This window comes from Gracilinanus agilis, chromosome 4, assembly GCF_016433145.1.
Source record: "Gracilinanus agilis isolate LMUSP501 chromosome 4, AgileGrace, whole genome shotgun sequence".
Classification (NCBI taxonomy): Eukaryota; Metazoa; Chordata; class Mammalia; order Didelphimorphia; family Didelphidae; genus Gracilinanus; species Gracilinanus agilis.
In genome coordinates this window covers 281,226,794-281,243,762 of record NC_058133.1, presented here as the reverse complement: position 1 = coordinate 281,243,762, position 16,969 = coordinate 281,226,794, and the positions used below count along the sequence as shown (strand labels likewise).

The following is a 16,969-nucleotide window of genomic DNA, read 5'->3' as shown; positions in this document are numbered from 1 at the left end:
GAAGGAAGGAAGGAAGGAAGGAAGGAAGGAAGAAGGAAAGAAAGAAGGAAAGAAAGAAAAAGAAAGAAAGAAAGAAAAAAATTCTTTAAATCTGTCCTCAGACATTTCTTAGCTACGTGACCTTGGGCGAGCCTGTTTGTCTCAGTTTCCTTACCTGTAAAATCAGTTGGAGAAGGAAATGGCAAACCATTCCAATATCTTTGCCAAGAAGATCTCAGATGGGAATCATGAGTTAGAAATAACTAAAACAACTCAAAAAAATATTTTCAGGAATGCAAGGAACTAGCATCCAATAGTGCTTACTCCATTGGGTTCCCAATGCCCAGTGAATCTGGGCAGCAGATGGGCCGGTTTAGGGGAGAGAAGAGGTATCCTCAAGACAATCTACTCTGGTTGGACTCTTGCAAAGACAGTTCCTCAAATTCAATATGTTCAATAACATCAAATGCAGCAGAAAGATTCTGACGTATTTGAAACAAAGAAAGTTCATTAGATTTGGCTAGTAGGTCACTGGTACCTCTAAAGAAACTCAAATAATGTATATAGAATTACTGTCTTGAAGAGAGAAGACAAAATTTAGAATCAATCAGCTGTACTGGTAGGACTTAACTAATAGTTCAAAGAAATTTAAGATACAGAGTTTCTTCAATATCTCCCCTGATCCTTCTATGTATTTTTTTTAAACCCTTACCTTCCATCTTGGAGTCAATATACTGTGTATTGACTCCAAGGCAGAAGAGTGGTAAGGGTAGGCAATGGGGGTCAAGTGACTTGCCCAGGGTGACACAGCTGGGAAGTGTCTGAGGTCAGATTTGAACCTAGGACCTCCCATCTCTAGGCCTGACTCTCAATCCACCGAGCTACCCAGCTGCCCCCGACCTGCTATGTATTTTAATTGATACAGGGTGAATGACCAGAGAACTGTTACTTTCAACTGACCTAAGGGAAAGGGAGATTATTTTCCCAACAATCAGTTGCCCTTTGAGTACCAAATGCTCCATAGATATGTATGACCTAGGTTCTCTGAATTCAATCAATCAAACCAAAAATATTTATTAAGTGCCTGTAATCCTATTTAAGTGCTTTCTGTTCCAGCCACCATACTGGGTACTGGTGATACAAGGACAAAAATGAAACAGTCTCTGCCCTCAGAAAGCTTAAATTCTTTGACCTGGAAGGAAAGAACATACACATATCTAAGAAGATAAAAAATAATTACAAAGGCCCAAATAAATATAACATAATTGTCTGAGGAGGAAAAAGATTATAACAGCCACTAAGGGAGAGTTCATTCTCCATTGTTTAGATGAGGAAAATGGAGACTCTAAGAGGCAAAGTTATTTTGTGATTATATGTGATTATAACTCACATTTATTTACCAATCATTTAACAAGCATTTAGTAAATATTTTTCTGTGCCAGACATTTCCCTATGGAAACAGACAGCAGGCACTCTGGCACTTTCCTCTTGAAGGGGTTGCCAGGGGAAAGTCACCAAGAAGAAGAAAAAAAAATCTGACTGATTCTTTATTAATTCTTTTTTATTCTTTCAGATCCACAGAGGTCATGGACTAGAAAGCAATGACCATAGAGCAGAATCACTAAGACACAAACGAGCTGGTAAGTGACCTCTTCTGCAGTAACACAATTTCCCATAATTCTAATCAAAATGTGGAATTTGTGAATACTTATTAAGCAACTTTGATAATATATGGAAAAGTAGCATGACACATAGTGAGTAGAGTATTGGACTTAGATTCAAGAACCTAGCCTTTATAAAGCACTTTTTGTTTTGTTTTGTTTTGCAAATGTAATGAGTAAAAAAAAAATCAAATGATTAAGAAAACAAAGCCTCCATCTTCTGAACATATAGTTTTATTAAGCAATGCATGGCAATTTCCTAACAAATGAGTACCAGACCCCTTGCTCAACTTAGTGCCAGACCCCAAATAGAAGGAGAGACAGTTTTATACATTTAAAGATAATTAATCAAATTGGGACAATTAATTAAAATGAAACAATGCAACATTAGATAATTAATTTCTATTTGGATGACCATTCAAGTTGAGAGGAGGAGAATGAATAGATGCAATTCTCTAAATTCAAGAAAAGAGGATCCCACTCTACCTTGTTATCTGTCAACAATCAAAGAAACTAGGAAACAATATCTGATTGATCATTCTGGGGTCAAATTAGACATAGAAGTTATTTGAGATATACAATTACAAAATAAATCTTCAGACCATCAATCTTAAGATCTAAACTATTTTCCTGGTTAAACACAACCTAGGTCCATGGTTAAGGATCTCTAAATAGCAGGGACAGATGGTCCAATTTCCTAGCCAGGCAGAGCTAGGTTCAAACAATGCAATAAAGTTTTTTTCCCAATTCCCACAAATGAATAAAGTTTTCTCACAGGTCAGAAGTTGGCTCAGGCCAGGGCAGCTGGGTAGCTAAGTGGATTGAGAGTCAGGCCTAGAGATGGGAGGTCCTAGGTTCAAATCCAGCCTCAGACACTTCCCAGCTGTGTGACCCTGAGCAAGTCACTTGACCCCCATTGCCCACCCTTACCACTCTTCCACCTAGGAGCCAATACACAGAAGTTGAAGGGTTTAAAAAAAAAAAAAAGAGAAGAAGAAGAAGAAGAAGAAGAAGAAGAAGAAGAAGAAGAAGAAGTTAGCCAGGCCACTGCTGGTGAAGGTTTTTTAGTTCAAATGCCCAGAGGGCAAACTCAAGCTGCCATTACCCTAGAGAGTGGAGGGAGGAAGTGCTCACTTTGGGTGGCTGGACAGAGGGGTGGGGCATGCAAAAATTGTCCTCTGGTGCTGGGAATAGAGGGAAAGGAGGAGCTTCCCCATGCCAGGGATGGCACACATGCCAACACTTCACCAATGCTGGCCTAGACTTATATTTTAGTAGAAAGGGAACTAAGTTAGCTCCTTAATTGAGTCACTAGATGGAGTTTACTCAATTCTAAAAATTAATCACTTGCTCTCCTAATCCTTTATATTCTCTGACCAAACACTATACAAATATTATCTCATTTGATCCTCAAGTCATCCCTGGGAGGTGAGTGCTAATATTATCTCCATTTTACAGTTTAGGAAGTTGAGGCAAAAAGAGGTCAGATGACTTAGCCAGCTAATAAATGTTTGAGGCTAGATCTGAGGTATCTTCCTGACTCTAGATCTAGCTCATTAAACTGCCACCCCACTCAAGTGCCTAAGAGATCGTTTTCCTTCTGAAATTTATGTTAGCTATGTGGTCCTGGAGAGGTCCTGTTGACCTCTATCACATCTACTGATTCATAAGGGATTAAAGCCATCATTGGTATGACCGTGGTTCCCACATCAGGATATCACCAAATTCATTATATTACAGTATCTTTGAGATAGACAATATACCCTTTTATACATAGGCTATAAACCTGATGCATTTTGGAACTCTGAATCTTTTTGTTTTTGTTGTTGTTGTTATTGTTGTTTTTTAACTCTTACCTTCCATATTAGAATCAATACCATGTATTGGTTCCAAGGTGGAAGAGTGGTAAAGGCTAAGCAAGGGCGTTAAGTGACTTGCCCAGATTCACACAGCAAAAAAGTGTCTGAGGCCAGATTTGAACCCAGAACCTCCCATCTCTAGGCCTGGCTCTCAATCCACTGAGCTACCCAGCTGCCCTCTCTGAACCTTTTCAAGAAATGTAACATTCCAAAACTCACCTGGGACAGGTCGTGAGATTAGTGCAGAAGGAAGAGAGAAATAAAGAAAGGATGCTACTGAAGGGGAAAAGTATACGTTGGAGCAGTCCCAGAGCTCTATTCTAAAAGTGCTATCACCAAGGGATGATAGGAATATATAGGCTAGCATCCATAGATCTAAAGCTGACAGGGACATTGGAAGTCATCTAGTCCAACCATTTTATTGACACATAAGGGAACAAGAATAATATTACTTGTGGTATCTGCCAATGCCCAAGAAGTTGATCATTTTATCTGATTTATACAGATGGTAAGCATCCAAGGTGAGATCTGAACTTAGATCACCTCAGCTAGGTGACAGAGTGGATAGAGTGCTGGGCATGGAGTCAGGAAGCCCCAAGTTCAAATTCAGCCTGAGACACTTAGAAGCTGCATGACTTTATTTCTCTCAGTTTCTTCATCTATAAAATGAACTGAAGAGGGAAATGGCAAACTGGTCCAGTATCTTTGCCAAGAAAACCCCAAATAAAGTTATGAAGGGACTGACTCAATTGAAATGACTTCTTAATTCAGCATTTGTTCTGCAGCTAGTGAGGAGCAGGGGTGGTCAGTGGAAGAATGTGAATGGTGCCACCACTATTGTTGGAGATGGAGTAAATAGACCAAGGAGATAGGCAACTTCCCCCACCCACCCACTCACCCAATAAAGGGTTTTCTTTGATACAGTTTTTCCTCCTACAACAAAGTTCCAGATGCCTCACCCTAGTGATAGCTCTGCCTTTCGGATCAATAAGAATCTATTCCATCTCACACTTTATCCCACCTCTCAGTGCTGAGAAGATACAGTTTCTCATGCTCTGAGCTGGATATTTTACATTTCTTCAGGCATGTTACACCCAATACTATTTAGCCTAGTGACTTGAAGGAACCAATTGAAATATCCAAAGTAGTTAATGGAATTTGGTCTGCAGTCTTTTGTTATAGCACTTAGCCTAGAAGTAATGAAGGCAGACTATGTAGGACCCTGGAGGTCAGAATAATTATGGTCATGGTATTCCAGAGAATAATTGAAGCTATGGTAGAAATCTGTCCAAATATTCATATGCACCTAAAATGCATTTTATTAGGCCACAGCTCCTGGCTGTCATTTTGAGACTTCTCGTTTTGTTCCCTTTTTGTCTTACCTCCCTCCTAGTGGTAGTCAAACCAAAATGACAAGGTCCAGCCTTTTTTTTTTTTTTTTTTGCCTTTAAAAATAAAAATTGTCCTCCTCTCCTCTCTATCTACATCCCATGACCCAGCTATCCCATGACAGGAACAGGATAAGAGAAGGGGCCAACCTGGTATTTTCAAACATCTTTGCTTTCCAAATCAAAATATTTGAAGATGAGTTCCTGCTTCAGGTCCCTGCCAAGGGCTTCTTGGGCTCAAAATCTCAGCTTCCTCTGAAACAGTTGGTGACCTTACAGCTGTGAAAGTAATGTTTTCCTGAACTTCCTGTCAAGAGTTTCTTTTTCTTTTCCTTTTTTCCCCCCCTGCCTGAAACTGTCAGTAAGAGAAGTCAGTTCTTTCCTTGGAAGGGAAACAGGTCTTTAAGCTAAGGAATTTATATCCCCAAAGCTTTTCTGGAGGGTTATCATAAAAAACAGCCATTGTAATGATAAATTAGTAAGAAAAAATATTATTTCCACTTACTATATATATGATATATATATATATACATACATACATATATGTATGTATGTATGTATTCCTTTTTGCTAACAGGGTTTTCAGTGGATTAGAAAGAGAAATGGGTGGCAATAGCTCTGGGAAGACAAATAAGGGCTTTAGTATTTTCATCAGATTCCAGAAGTTAGAAACTGAATTATAGAGAAAGCCAAGCACTTTTCCCAAGGTACTTACCCCTGTTTGCCTCAGTTTCCTCATCTATAAAATGAGCTGAAGAAGAAAATGGCAAACTTCTCCAGTATATTTGCCAAGAAAACTCTAAATGAGGTTCCAAAGAGTCAAACACAACCAAAACGAGTGAATGATAACAAAACATAACACATCAAAGGCAGTTAGGTAGGGGGCAAAGGTGGGACCTTCAAAAAATTGAAGAAAACTTTAAAGATAGCCCATTTAGTGGGGATCTAGAATAAGTTTCCTGGAGTTGATATGAAATACTGAAATCAATGTGCATTTAAAAAGTTTTGCAAAGGACATCAGGTTCAAATCCCTGCCCTGCCATTATGACACTGGGCTTGGGTGTCCTCCCCAGCAAAATAGAAGGTGACTTATGCCAATCAGTCAATCAGGAATTATTTATTAAGTACCTACTATGTGCCCTTTGGGCAGCTAAATGCTACAGTGGTTAGTGTTGGGCCAGGAGTCAGAAAGACTCTTCTTTGTGAATTTAAATCTGGCTTCAGATCCTTCCTAGCTATGTGACCCTAGGCAAGTCACACGCCTCTGTTTGCCTCAATTTTTTCATCTGTAAAATGAATTGGAAGGGGCAGCTGGGTGGCTCAGTGGATAAAAAGTCAAGCCTAGAGACGGGCGGTCCTGGATTCAAATATGACGTCAGCTACTTCCTAGCTTTGTGACCCTGGGTTGGTCCTACCATTTTTTTGTCTTAGAACTGATAGTGTCTCTTCTAAGATAAAAGTTTAGTGTTTATTTGTTTTTTAAAGAGCTAGAAGAGGAAATGGCAAACCACTCCAGTATCTTTGCCAAGAAAACTCCAAATAGAATCACAAAGAGTTGGGCACAATTGAATAGACTGAACACAAAATGTGCCAGGCTCAGGCTTACAGACACTTATTATATGTGTGATCCTAGGCAAGTCATTTAACCTCAGTTTGCCTCAAGCCACTGGAGAAGGATATGGCAAATTTGCCCAGAAAAACCCATGGACAGCATTGGCATGCTAGTGTCCACAGTGTCACAAAGAGTTGAACACAAATGAATGACTCAGCAACAACAACAATATATAAAATAATTATGAAGTAGTTTGGGAAAGTTAGCACTAACAGCTAGGGAAGAGGATCAAAAAAAGAAGTAATTCTGGAGCTAAATTATGAAGGAAACCAAAGATTTTGAGAGGAGAAGATGAGAAAGTAGAGGAAGAGAGAGAATCCTGGAGTCTGAGAGATCAGCCATATCGATGTTGAAGTAATCCATGGACAAGGTTAATAGAGTAGAGATTAAGAGAATAATAAGGTAGTTAAGTGAGCACGAAGAGAGAGAGAAATGGGTGGATATGAGACATCTTGAAGACTGGAAAAGATTTAGTGGCTGATCAGTTTGGGAGCACAAAGGATAGTAATGAGTTAAAGATAGCACCAGGGTTTCAGGCCAGAGTGACTGGAAGAATTATGTTCCCACAGGTGATTCTAGATAAAGATATCTAGCTTAGAGTGCTGAACATGGCATCAGGAATAGTGGACTTCAAACTCAGCCTCTGTATTCTGTTAGTTGTGTGACCTTAGGCAACTTATTCAAACTTTCCATGTCCCATTTTCTTCACCTGCAAAATGGGAATAATATTGTCTGTAGTATCAGATTTATATGGTTGTTATGAGGTTAGTAAGTATCTGAGGGTAGATTTGAACTCAGAATCATCCCGATTCAAAGTCCAGTGCTCTATCTCTTGTACCTCCTAGCTGCCTCCAAATTAGAGAACTTGCGTTTAAATTCCACCTCTGATACTACCTGTGTAACTTTGGTCCATTTATTAATCTCCCTATAACTCAAATTCCTCCTCTATAAAATGATGAGGTTGGATCTGAGGTCTATTCCAGCTTTCCACCTGGGATTTTATGAATTGATAGCCAAGGGCTTTCCAAATTTGTACTAGGGAGAGTTACTGCTTAATATCTAATCAAACAAGGGCAAGGTTCATACCAGCCTGAAGTGTCCCACAACAACTTAAATTCCAAGTCCTTTCTGCAAACCTGGCAACCCTGGTTTACTGGCACAGTCTGACCCCAGTTCAGGAAATGTGATCTGCTTGTGAAACTGCCAAGGGAGTCGTTGCGTTCTCATGGCTATAATCTTTGTTACAATAAAACTCAGTATTTACTGCTATCATTGAGGTTGTAAGGAGGGGGAGGGGTTTGGGGGGGTTGGGAAGGAACAAAGGCAAGGGAGATTTAAAGTCCCGCTCTCTCTAGGCTTGTTTCTAGGCATGCAGTCTATGTTTAAACAGGTCTCTTCTGTGGTTAGTTGTTCCTTTACCTTTCTTTCAAACCCTTCCTTTCTGTCTTAGTAACCACTCTAATACAGAAAGATAAGGGCTAGGCCAATGATGGCAAATCTTTTAGAGACTGAGTGCTGAAACTGCAACCCTAATGTCACATGTGGACACCCCCTACCTCTACCACCCTCCTGCCTTACCCTAGTCAGGGGAGGAAGGAAGTGCTCTCATTGGGCTGCTGGACAGAGGGGCAGGACCTAGGAGAAATGTCCTTAGGTGAGAGGGGGAGGGGAGCAGCCCCCTCCTCTGGCATGAGTGCCATAGGTTCACCAACATGGGGCTAGGCTTTATTTTATGAGCCAAGCAGAATTGCAGTAGCTCAAAGGAAACTTTGATGTGTATATTTAGAGACATCTTCATCCCAAATGTTTATATCTAGGCTATTTGTGCCCAACCTTTGGTAGAGCCTTCCAAGCATCTATTGGGCTGGTCAGCCACAGTCAGGTGCACTGTACTTTGATGCCAACATGGTGATATATAACCAACTCTGCTGCCTCCAGCTGTCACAAGTAACCTAGGTGTGTGAGGAGCTCCCTCTGCCAGAGTTCCTGTCTTTACTCCTGAAGATAGGTCCATGTTCTTTGATCATGAAATGAAGTGGGACTGGATCCATGATTTCATGACATGGGGAATTTTTATTGAGGAAACTCCCTCTATTAATAGAGACATACAATTGCCAGCAATTTATAATCTTTGAGATTTGCCTAAGGCACTGAAAAGTTAAATTACTCACCCAGAGTCACACGGTTAGTCTACTAGAGTCAACTCTGAGTACAGATATAAGAATTTTTTTCACTTTATTTTTCTTTTTCTCCCTTTCTTTTGCAATAGAAATGTGTTTTACATGACTGCATATGTATAATAGATACCATATTGCTTGCCTTTTCAATGAATGTCTAGAGGAAGGAAGAGTATTTAAAAATCAAAATTATGAAAAATGAATGATAAAGTGGAAGCTAGATATAGTTTCAGGCCTGGAGTTAGGAGGTCTTGGATTCAAATCTGGCCACAGACACTTCCTAGTTGTGTGACCCTAATTAAGTCATTTAATACCAATTGCCTAGCCCTTACCACTCTTTTATCTTAGAATTAAAACTATTACAGAAAATAGTGCTTAAAAAATGAGTGATTAAAAAAAAGAAGATTGTGAGCTTCTTAAAAGAAAGGACTATTTTTTAGTTTTGTTGGTTTTTTTCTTAACTTTCTTTTTTTTAAACCCTTAACTTCTGTTTATTGGCTCCTAGGTGGAAGAGTGGTAAGGGTGGGCAATGGGGGTCAAGTGACTTGTCCAGGGTCACACAGCTGGGAAGTGTCTGAGGCCGGATTTGAACCTAGGATCTCCCGTCTCTAGGCCTGACTCTCATTCCACTGAGCTTACCCAGCTGCCCCCCTTAACTTTCTTTGTATCCTCAGTGCTCAGTATGGTACTAACATAGTAGGTGCTTTAATAAATGTTTGTTGACTTGGAAAAAAATATATATGTAAGAGATAGGATTGGACCCAGGCCTTTCTGCCTCTGAGGTCAGCTTTTTATCCATTATCCAAATTTATCCATTTTTCTTCCTTTAAAAATATGAGTGAAGAAACTTATAGAACTGGACTCTGTCAAATGATGAGGAATCAGTTTTGAGAATTTCCCTCCACTGAAAATGGTTTCCAGGAGGGAACATGGAAACAGTTGTTTGGACGGGTATTCACCTGCTTTGGATTCAAAGGGAATAAAGAAAAGAAAGAGCTAATGTTGATAAAGAATTATCTCCCTGTGTGTCCCCCTCCCTCCAGAGTACTAGAACATCACCTACTAGATGAAGTCAACATGTTTATATTCCATTGGACTGTGGAGTGGAATATTCATCTATGTCTGCCTTTTTTGGATGTGGCTGGAAGCAGTGGCCCTTGTCAGGACTGCCTGGCAAAATAGTTTTGTTTGTTTAATCCATTGCAACAGAGAAGCCTATATCACTTTTTTCACTTTGAGGCCAATTTTCCAGAATTGTCCCTTCAAGATAAATGAAGTATTGCAGGGATTCCTGGGAAAGAAAAAGGGAAGTTATTGTTTGCTTATGCCTTCTGGACATAGTGATAGACACACCCTCCCTGACACTGATGATACTTGGAATAGACCACATTCTAGATAAGGCATCAAAGTCAGAAAAATTAAGAGAACAGCAATATCTAGGAGGCTGCATGATACAGAGGAAGATCTCTGATTCTGAAGTCTGAAAACCTGGGTTCAAATTGCTGGTTTGACCTTAAAATGAATTCTTTCACTTGAGTTGGTTGGGCCTTATTTTCTTTAGCTGTAAAATGAAGAGATTTGACTAGCTAGCTTCTCATTTCTCTTCTAGCCCTAGATATATGGTCCCAAGTCTGTTCCTGGCTCTCTTGGGCAAAATTACTGAGCCTCAGTTTTCTCAACTTTAAAATGAGGGCCTCCAGCTAAATGATCTCCAAGGTTTCTTCTGGAACTCAATCTTATGATTCTTATAACATTGTCTTGGCTACCTTCAGACTTGGTAAATAAGATGTTCTTGACCATAGACCATAAAGAGTTAAGTGGGTATCAATTACTAAATAACTATTTATGTCTTTGCTTCCTGGGATCGAAAATTGATATATTAATGACCACACACAGGTTCCCACACAGGTAGAGATCCAATCATTCTTAACTCACTTGAAAATATTATTGCAAGAGCCAACAACTGGGACAGCAAGGTCTTATAAAAGATCCTGGGTTCAAATCTGACTGTAGTTATTCCTGGTTGTGCGAATATATGTACTTCTGACTGTACAAGCCATTTAAGCACCATTGCTTAGCCCTTACCAGTCTTCTACTCTGGAACTAATGCACAATATTAATTCTAAGGTGGAAGGTAAAGGTTTTACCAAAAACAAATAAATAAAAAGAAAGGAAGGAAGAAAGAAAGGAAGGAAGGAAGACTTCAGATAGAATATGGTGCTTGAAGAGCAACTGGCAGAAAGAGAGGGATTCTAGGAGGCAACAGTTAGGAGGGAGTGGATCAGAAGCATGAGGGACTGTCTTTACAAATGCATAGAGCTGGAAGATGTCCTGTCATGTGTGAGGAAAAGAGAGGTTCACTTGTTTAGACTGTCATGTATGGGAAGGAGAGTCATGTACAATGATGCTAGAAAGAGAATTAGGGGCAAGATTATGAGAGATTTAAAAGCTACATACATGAGTTTCTATTTTATCTTAGAAGCAATAAAAACTATTAGTTTTATTGAATATGAGTGTGACATGATCTGATCTGCATTAAAAGTAAATCACTTTGGCCACTAAATGGAAAATGGACTTCCTACCTACCTCTTCATTCAAATGAATTTGCCCTCTCCTTAGTTACTATCTATCTGCTAGTGGCCAAATCTCAGTCCTTATTCTTCTCAACCTATCAACTGGATTTGACACTGTTAATCACCTTCTCCACCTGTACAATGGACCTTCCTTCTGGATTTTTATGAGAACATTGTCTCCTGGCTTTCTTCCTATATAACCACTCCATCTTAGTCTCCTAAGTGAATGAGAGGAAAGAAAGTGGAAGAAGCACGTATAGATGGCTTTTTCTAAGAAGTTGGCTAAGAAAGGGAGAGACTGTAAGCAATCGTGGCTAGTGAGCTTACCTTAGAGTCTGGAAGGCCCAGGTTCATATGCTATCTCGGATTACATTAGCTCTGTGACTGAGCAAGTCATCTTCGCAACTCTCTAAGGTTGTGAGTTGCAGAGAAGATACTGACCTACATAGATTGAGGGAGTTTCTTACTAGGAACTCCCTATTTTGTTTATAGACCTGGTTAAAAGCAAAAGTAAAGAATAAATTTTTCATAGAGAAGGATGAAATAATTTGAATGAAGAATAAAATATAAACTTATAAAACTATATAAGACTTTTTCACAGAATATATACATATATATGAACATCTATATGCATAGATATGTGTGTATATATATATATATATACATATATATATATGTATGAGGATCATCGTGAAAATTTGGGATTTTCCTCTTCAAGTTCTCCACATCCTCAGTTCTAAATCTTGTATGCTGTCTCACGTGGAAATTCCTTCATCGTGAACAATAGGCAAATAGTGAAGCAGAAAAAGATTAACTGGTTTGTCCCCCTTATTTAAAGCCTTTTGTTCCAATTCTGCCTTAGAAAGTTCAGATTGAACACCTTTACCATCATTACCATGTTTATCATCATTACCAGGAACTCAACCATAAGCTCCATAAGTCTACATATACATCTCCAAATTGTCTATTTTAACTTGCATTAACTTTAACAATTGCTTCATCCCTGAATCTCTAAAACACCAGGTAACCACAATCTTGCAACATAACTAATATGGAAAACTATCCATCTTATTTTGTATATGATGTAACCAGTTAAAACAATACTAGGTGTGTGTGCTATAATATCCAGAATAGTTATAGTAAGAACAGGTTGGGCTACCTCAAAATCCAATATAACTCTGCAATACCTGGGTATGATCTTAAACCACAAGTATGGGATAAACAATATCCCTTGCCATAATCCCAATAGCAAATAATCAATACAGTCTTCAATTACATTTTCCCAAACAGACACAAAAGGCCAGTGGTAAAGCAATACAGTTGTGTTATTAGCCACAATGAAAGACTAAAGACTAATATCTAATACAAATACAACAATATTCTTAAAACAACACCAATTTGCAATCAAACAGGATGACACAGACAGTAAAAGGCAAAAAAAAATGGAGAAAAACCCTTTCTCTGTGGCTATTTCAGCCTTGATAATAAATTGGCTTTACTCAGGGATTTTATGAATGAACAGGAGGGGGGGGGGAGGTAAGCAGTTCTGAGTAGCTCACCACTGGCTTGGAACTTTCAGACCACAGCCAATGGCTATCCTCCCTTACAGAATGTTCAGAACCCTCTCACTTCTATTCTGTCCCTGGGTGTCCAAGAGTGAACTTCCTGTCCTCCTCTTAACCCACCATCTGGGGTAGCCAAACTCTTAAGGTAAAACTTGGGGCTAACATATATTTTATCTGGGTTCAGAAGGGTGAGTAGGAGACAGGAATGGACAATAGACTGGGACCAAACAAGTTAGGAAATTGGGTTTGGCAGTTTGGGGAATGGCAGTTGACAGGAGTGGCTGTTGGGCTTTAACTGTTACACTGATCCATCTAGCCAGGGAGTCTGTGAAACCAACAGGTGACAGGGTAGTACAAGGACAAAGAATTATAAACACAGGGTTTTAATAATAATTGAGGGTCAGGGATAATGGGGAAAGGTCACACTGAATCTAATCACTAGGGACCACACAGGGGCTGGAAGAATGGGTTAAAGCCTACACTGCACTAATCAGACTATTACAGACTAGAAGGGAAAATGATTCTCTCACAAAGCCATGACCACTTCAGCTCCTCTTGATGGTACAGGAAACAGATCCACAAGAAGGTAAATCCAGGAAATGCTAATCAAGGAGCTTGTCTCAGACTGGGATGTCCACCACCCCAGCTAGATCTTCTTGCTCACTTGATCTTCCCTGGCAGGTCTTCCTTCTCAGTGGGAACTCCACACTCCTTGGGCTCCTCACTGGGCAGGCAAAGGCATCCACACCCTCTCCCTTTCCCAGTTTGACCAGAGTCCTCCCAGGACAAACAGTTTCCTTCCCTTCATTCTATTTAGAATGTCCATGGCTGACAGTCAAAGTTTTTCCTCTAGCCTGCTTGCAAAAATCTACATTTCTACTTTTAAAGCCTATACCTATTACAGTATGTATATGAATATATGTGGGGAGAGAGAGAGAGAGAGAGAGAGAGAGAGAGAGAGAGAGAGAGACACACACACACACACACACAGAGAGAGAGAGAAATTGGTCTTCTACCAGAAATATAAACAAAGAAATTTTTTTTCTGGTAAGAACCTGATTCTGCAAACATCATTACATAATAGCTATTATCTACTATCTCCACTAATCTCTGGTGATCATGAATAATATTCCATACATTGTTTCCTCTCCCCCTGATGTGTTTCTTCTAAATTTTTTTTCCAGTGGCCACAAGCAGTCCTGCACCAGAAGAATATGAGATTGAGATTGAGATAAGTTTTGAAAATATATCTCTCCTGGAGTCCCTCAAAGCTTACTTTAAAAACCTCAGTTTTCCAATCCAAGTGATAAATGCCAACTCAAGCACTGACATTTTAAGCATGGAAATTACAACAGGTAAGTACCAAGTCACTGCTGCATCCTTCAAAGGCATATATATGTATATATAATTCTACATATATGTGTATATATATTATTCTACACATCTAATAAATATGTATTTTAACATATGTATATTTGAAGACTAATACTCTAAAGCTTTTTTCAGAGAGAGAAAAAATGACATTGTGTCCAGCCTGCTTTGAGAAAGTAGTTTGACCTTATTCAGGCTCCTATTTTCACAAGCAGACTGCTTTATTGAAAATCAAGGATATTTGTCTTTTAAAAGAGAAGTTTTTAAACCCAGGGAACTAATTGGTAGGCAAGCATTAAGTGCCTTCTTTGTGCCAGGCATTGTGCTAACCACTGGAGATTCAAAGAAAGGCAACAACATTGCCCCTGCTTGCAAGGAGTTTGCATTCTAATGGAGAGGAGAGAGTATGTAACTAAGACACAATAAGAGGAGATGGAAATTAATCTGAAAGGGAAAGGCATTAGTAACCTGGAAGAGCCTCCAGCAGAAGGTGAGATTTGAGCTGAGTCTTGTGAAGAGGGAAAGCATTTCTAGGCACTAGAATTTCAGGTAATGAGACATTTTTAAGGGGGTCATAATTTTGTAGGGGAATATATGGAAGAAGGCCTTAGTATCTCTCAAATTGGACCTCTAGGTTAATTCTTCCACCTTAGAAAATGGCAAATCACTCTAGTATCTTTGCCCAAAAAAACCCAAATGGAATCACAAAGAGTTAGGTATGACTGAGACCACCGAACAATGCCAACAACAATAAAATATAACATAATAATAATTACAAACTCAAATTTAATTAATAAGGATGAGGAAGCATTAGAAACAACAAAAGATCTTGGGAATTTCCTATGTTATTTAATAGAGAAAAATGGAGATATGTGATAGTGGTTAATGGGGGATTAAGGTAGCCTATTGCCAATATCCATAGAAGTTGTCCCCATTGGCTTCCAATATGGTGTCTACCCAGACTGCCTTTCCTAAGGGAGGGTCCTATCATCCATAATCTTTCCTTCCCTCTTCTAACTCTCTCTCACTCGAGTCAAAATAAGTATTCTCTTAGGCTTTGATCTACAATGAGACAGGACATTTTCACAGACATTTGGGGAATTCTCTCCCAGACTACCACTCTGAGAATTATTATGCTTACACACTTAATAGCTATATGGTCCTGCACTTTAGCCTCTACATACCTCAGACAATTCCCAAGAGTTCATTGAACAAATAAGAGATGAGTTCTGGTGGTAAATATAATATTTAAGATGTTAAAATTCTACATCCTTTGCATGTACTTATATACAGTGCTAGGACAACTAGATCATACAGTAGATAGAGTGTTGGGCCTAGAGTCAGGAAGACCTGGATTCAGATCTTGTGGCTTTAGATAATAACTATCTCTGTGATTCTGGGCAAGTCACTTAACCCTGTTTGCCTCAATTTCCTCTTCTGTAAAATGAGCTGGAGACAAATAACAAATGACTCCAACATCTCTGCCAAGAAAATTCCAAGTGGGATCATGGAGAGTCAGATAAGACTGAAAATGACCCAATAACAAATATATAGGATATATATATATGTATAAATATATATATGGATTATATATAACAAATATACTACATCTCTGAATACATTTTAACCAATTACTTTTTAAATTTTTTACATCTTTGCTTTTTTATCATTTCCATGCATATTCGTCCCTTCTAGAGTCATCTCTTTCAATAAAAGAATTTTTAAAAAAGAAATTCACTAAAACTAACAAATATATCAACCCCATCTGACAGGGTATTTGATGCCCCACATTCATAGTGCCCCCAACCCTCACTCCATCACTGCAAAAAAAAAAAAAAAAAAAAAAAAAGGAGGGAGATTTTCTCTTTTTTTCTTTGGAGCCAAACTCCATAGTCTTAATTGCATAGTATTCAGATTTGGTTTAGGTTGTTATTTTCCTTTGTAACAATTGCTAATAGTGGCATTTTAGCGCAGAGAGGCATTTTTTAACATAGTGTGCCTACTCCAGGCCTCTCAAGTCACTCCAGGCAGTCATCCTTATTCACCATATTTATAAAGCCAACCCTACCAAATCCCCTTCCAGAACATAGAGCTGACTTCCCTCAGTTTTGTGTACTCAGTGATCCTGAAAACCTCAAACACATCTTCTGTCCTCACAAAAGACTGCAGCACAGTCTGAATGTCTAGTCAGAGCCTGTTAGGCTGTTTTTCTCATTTCACAGAAGCCTTGAGGAAACATTTTACCTGAGCACCAGCCCTAGGAAAATTCAGACCAGCTTTGCTGTGGTTTGTAAACCCCCTTCAGCACCCTTCCAGCACAACCCTATTCTGAGGAAGCAGCCAAGTTTGACTAGAAATGTGCACAGCAAAACCTATTTATACTTACATCCAGGATGCCATTTATTACGCTAATCAGAACAGGCAGCTGGTGGAAAGGATGACAGCATGATCTTCTAGCTACTAGTACTTAATGCCTTACCACTGATGTTCGTGGCTATAGAAATTATAATATTAAGACAAATTAGTAAAGTTCTAGCATAGTCCAATTTGGATTCTCTACAACTTTAGAAAATTATGTATCATCAATCAATGAATTTAACACACATAAATTAAGCACCTGGTATGCACCAGGCACTGTACCAGGTGCTAGATAAAAAACCAGGAAGGAAAGTCAGAGGGAAGGAAAAACAGAAGGAAGGAAGGAAGGAAGGAAGGAAGGAAGGAAGGAAGGAAGGAAGGAAGGAAGGAAGGAAGGAAGGAAGGAAGGAAGGAAGAGAGAAAGAG

At 39.1% G+C, this 16,969-nt stretch overlaps 1 protein-coding gene across 1 annotated transcript in view; it reads left to right on the top strand.

Annotated features, from left to right (window-relative positions):
• The window catches only part of ADGRF5 (adhesion G protein-coupled receptor F5), a 99,936-nt gene that overhangs the window by 40,365 nt on the left and 42,602 nt on the right, over positions 1-16,969 (top strand). Inside the window, exons 3-4 of the mRNA XM_044675720.1 lie at positions 1,553-1,619; positions 13,999-14,169. Coding sequence (XP_044531655.1) covers positions 1,553-1,619; positions 13,999-14,169 — 238 coding nt within the window. The remainder of the gene's footprint in view (positions 1-1,552; positions 1,620-13,998; positions 14,170-16,969) is intronic.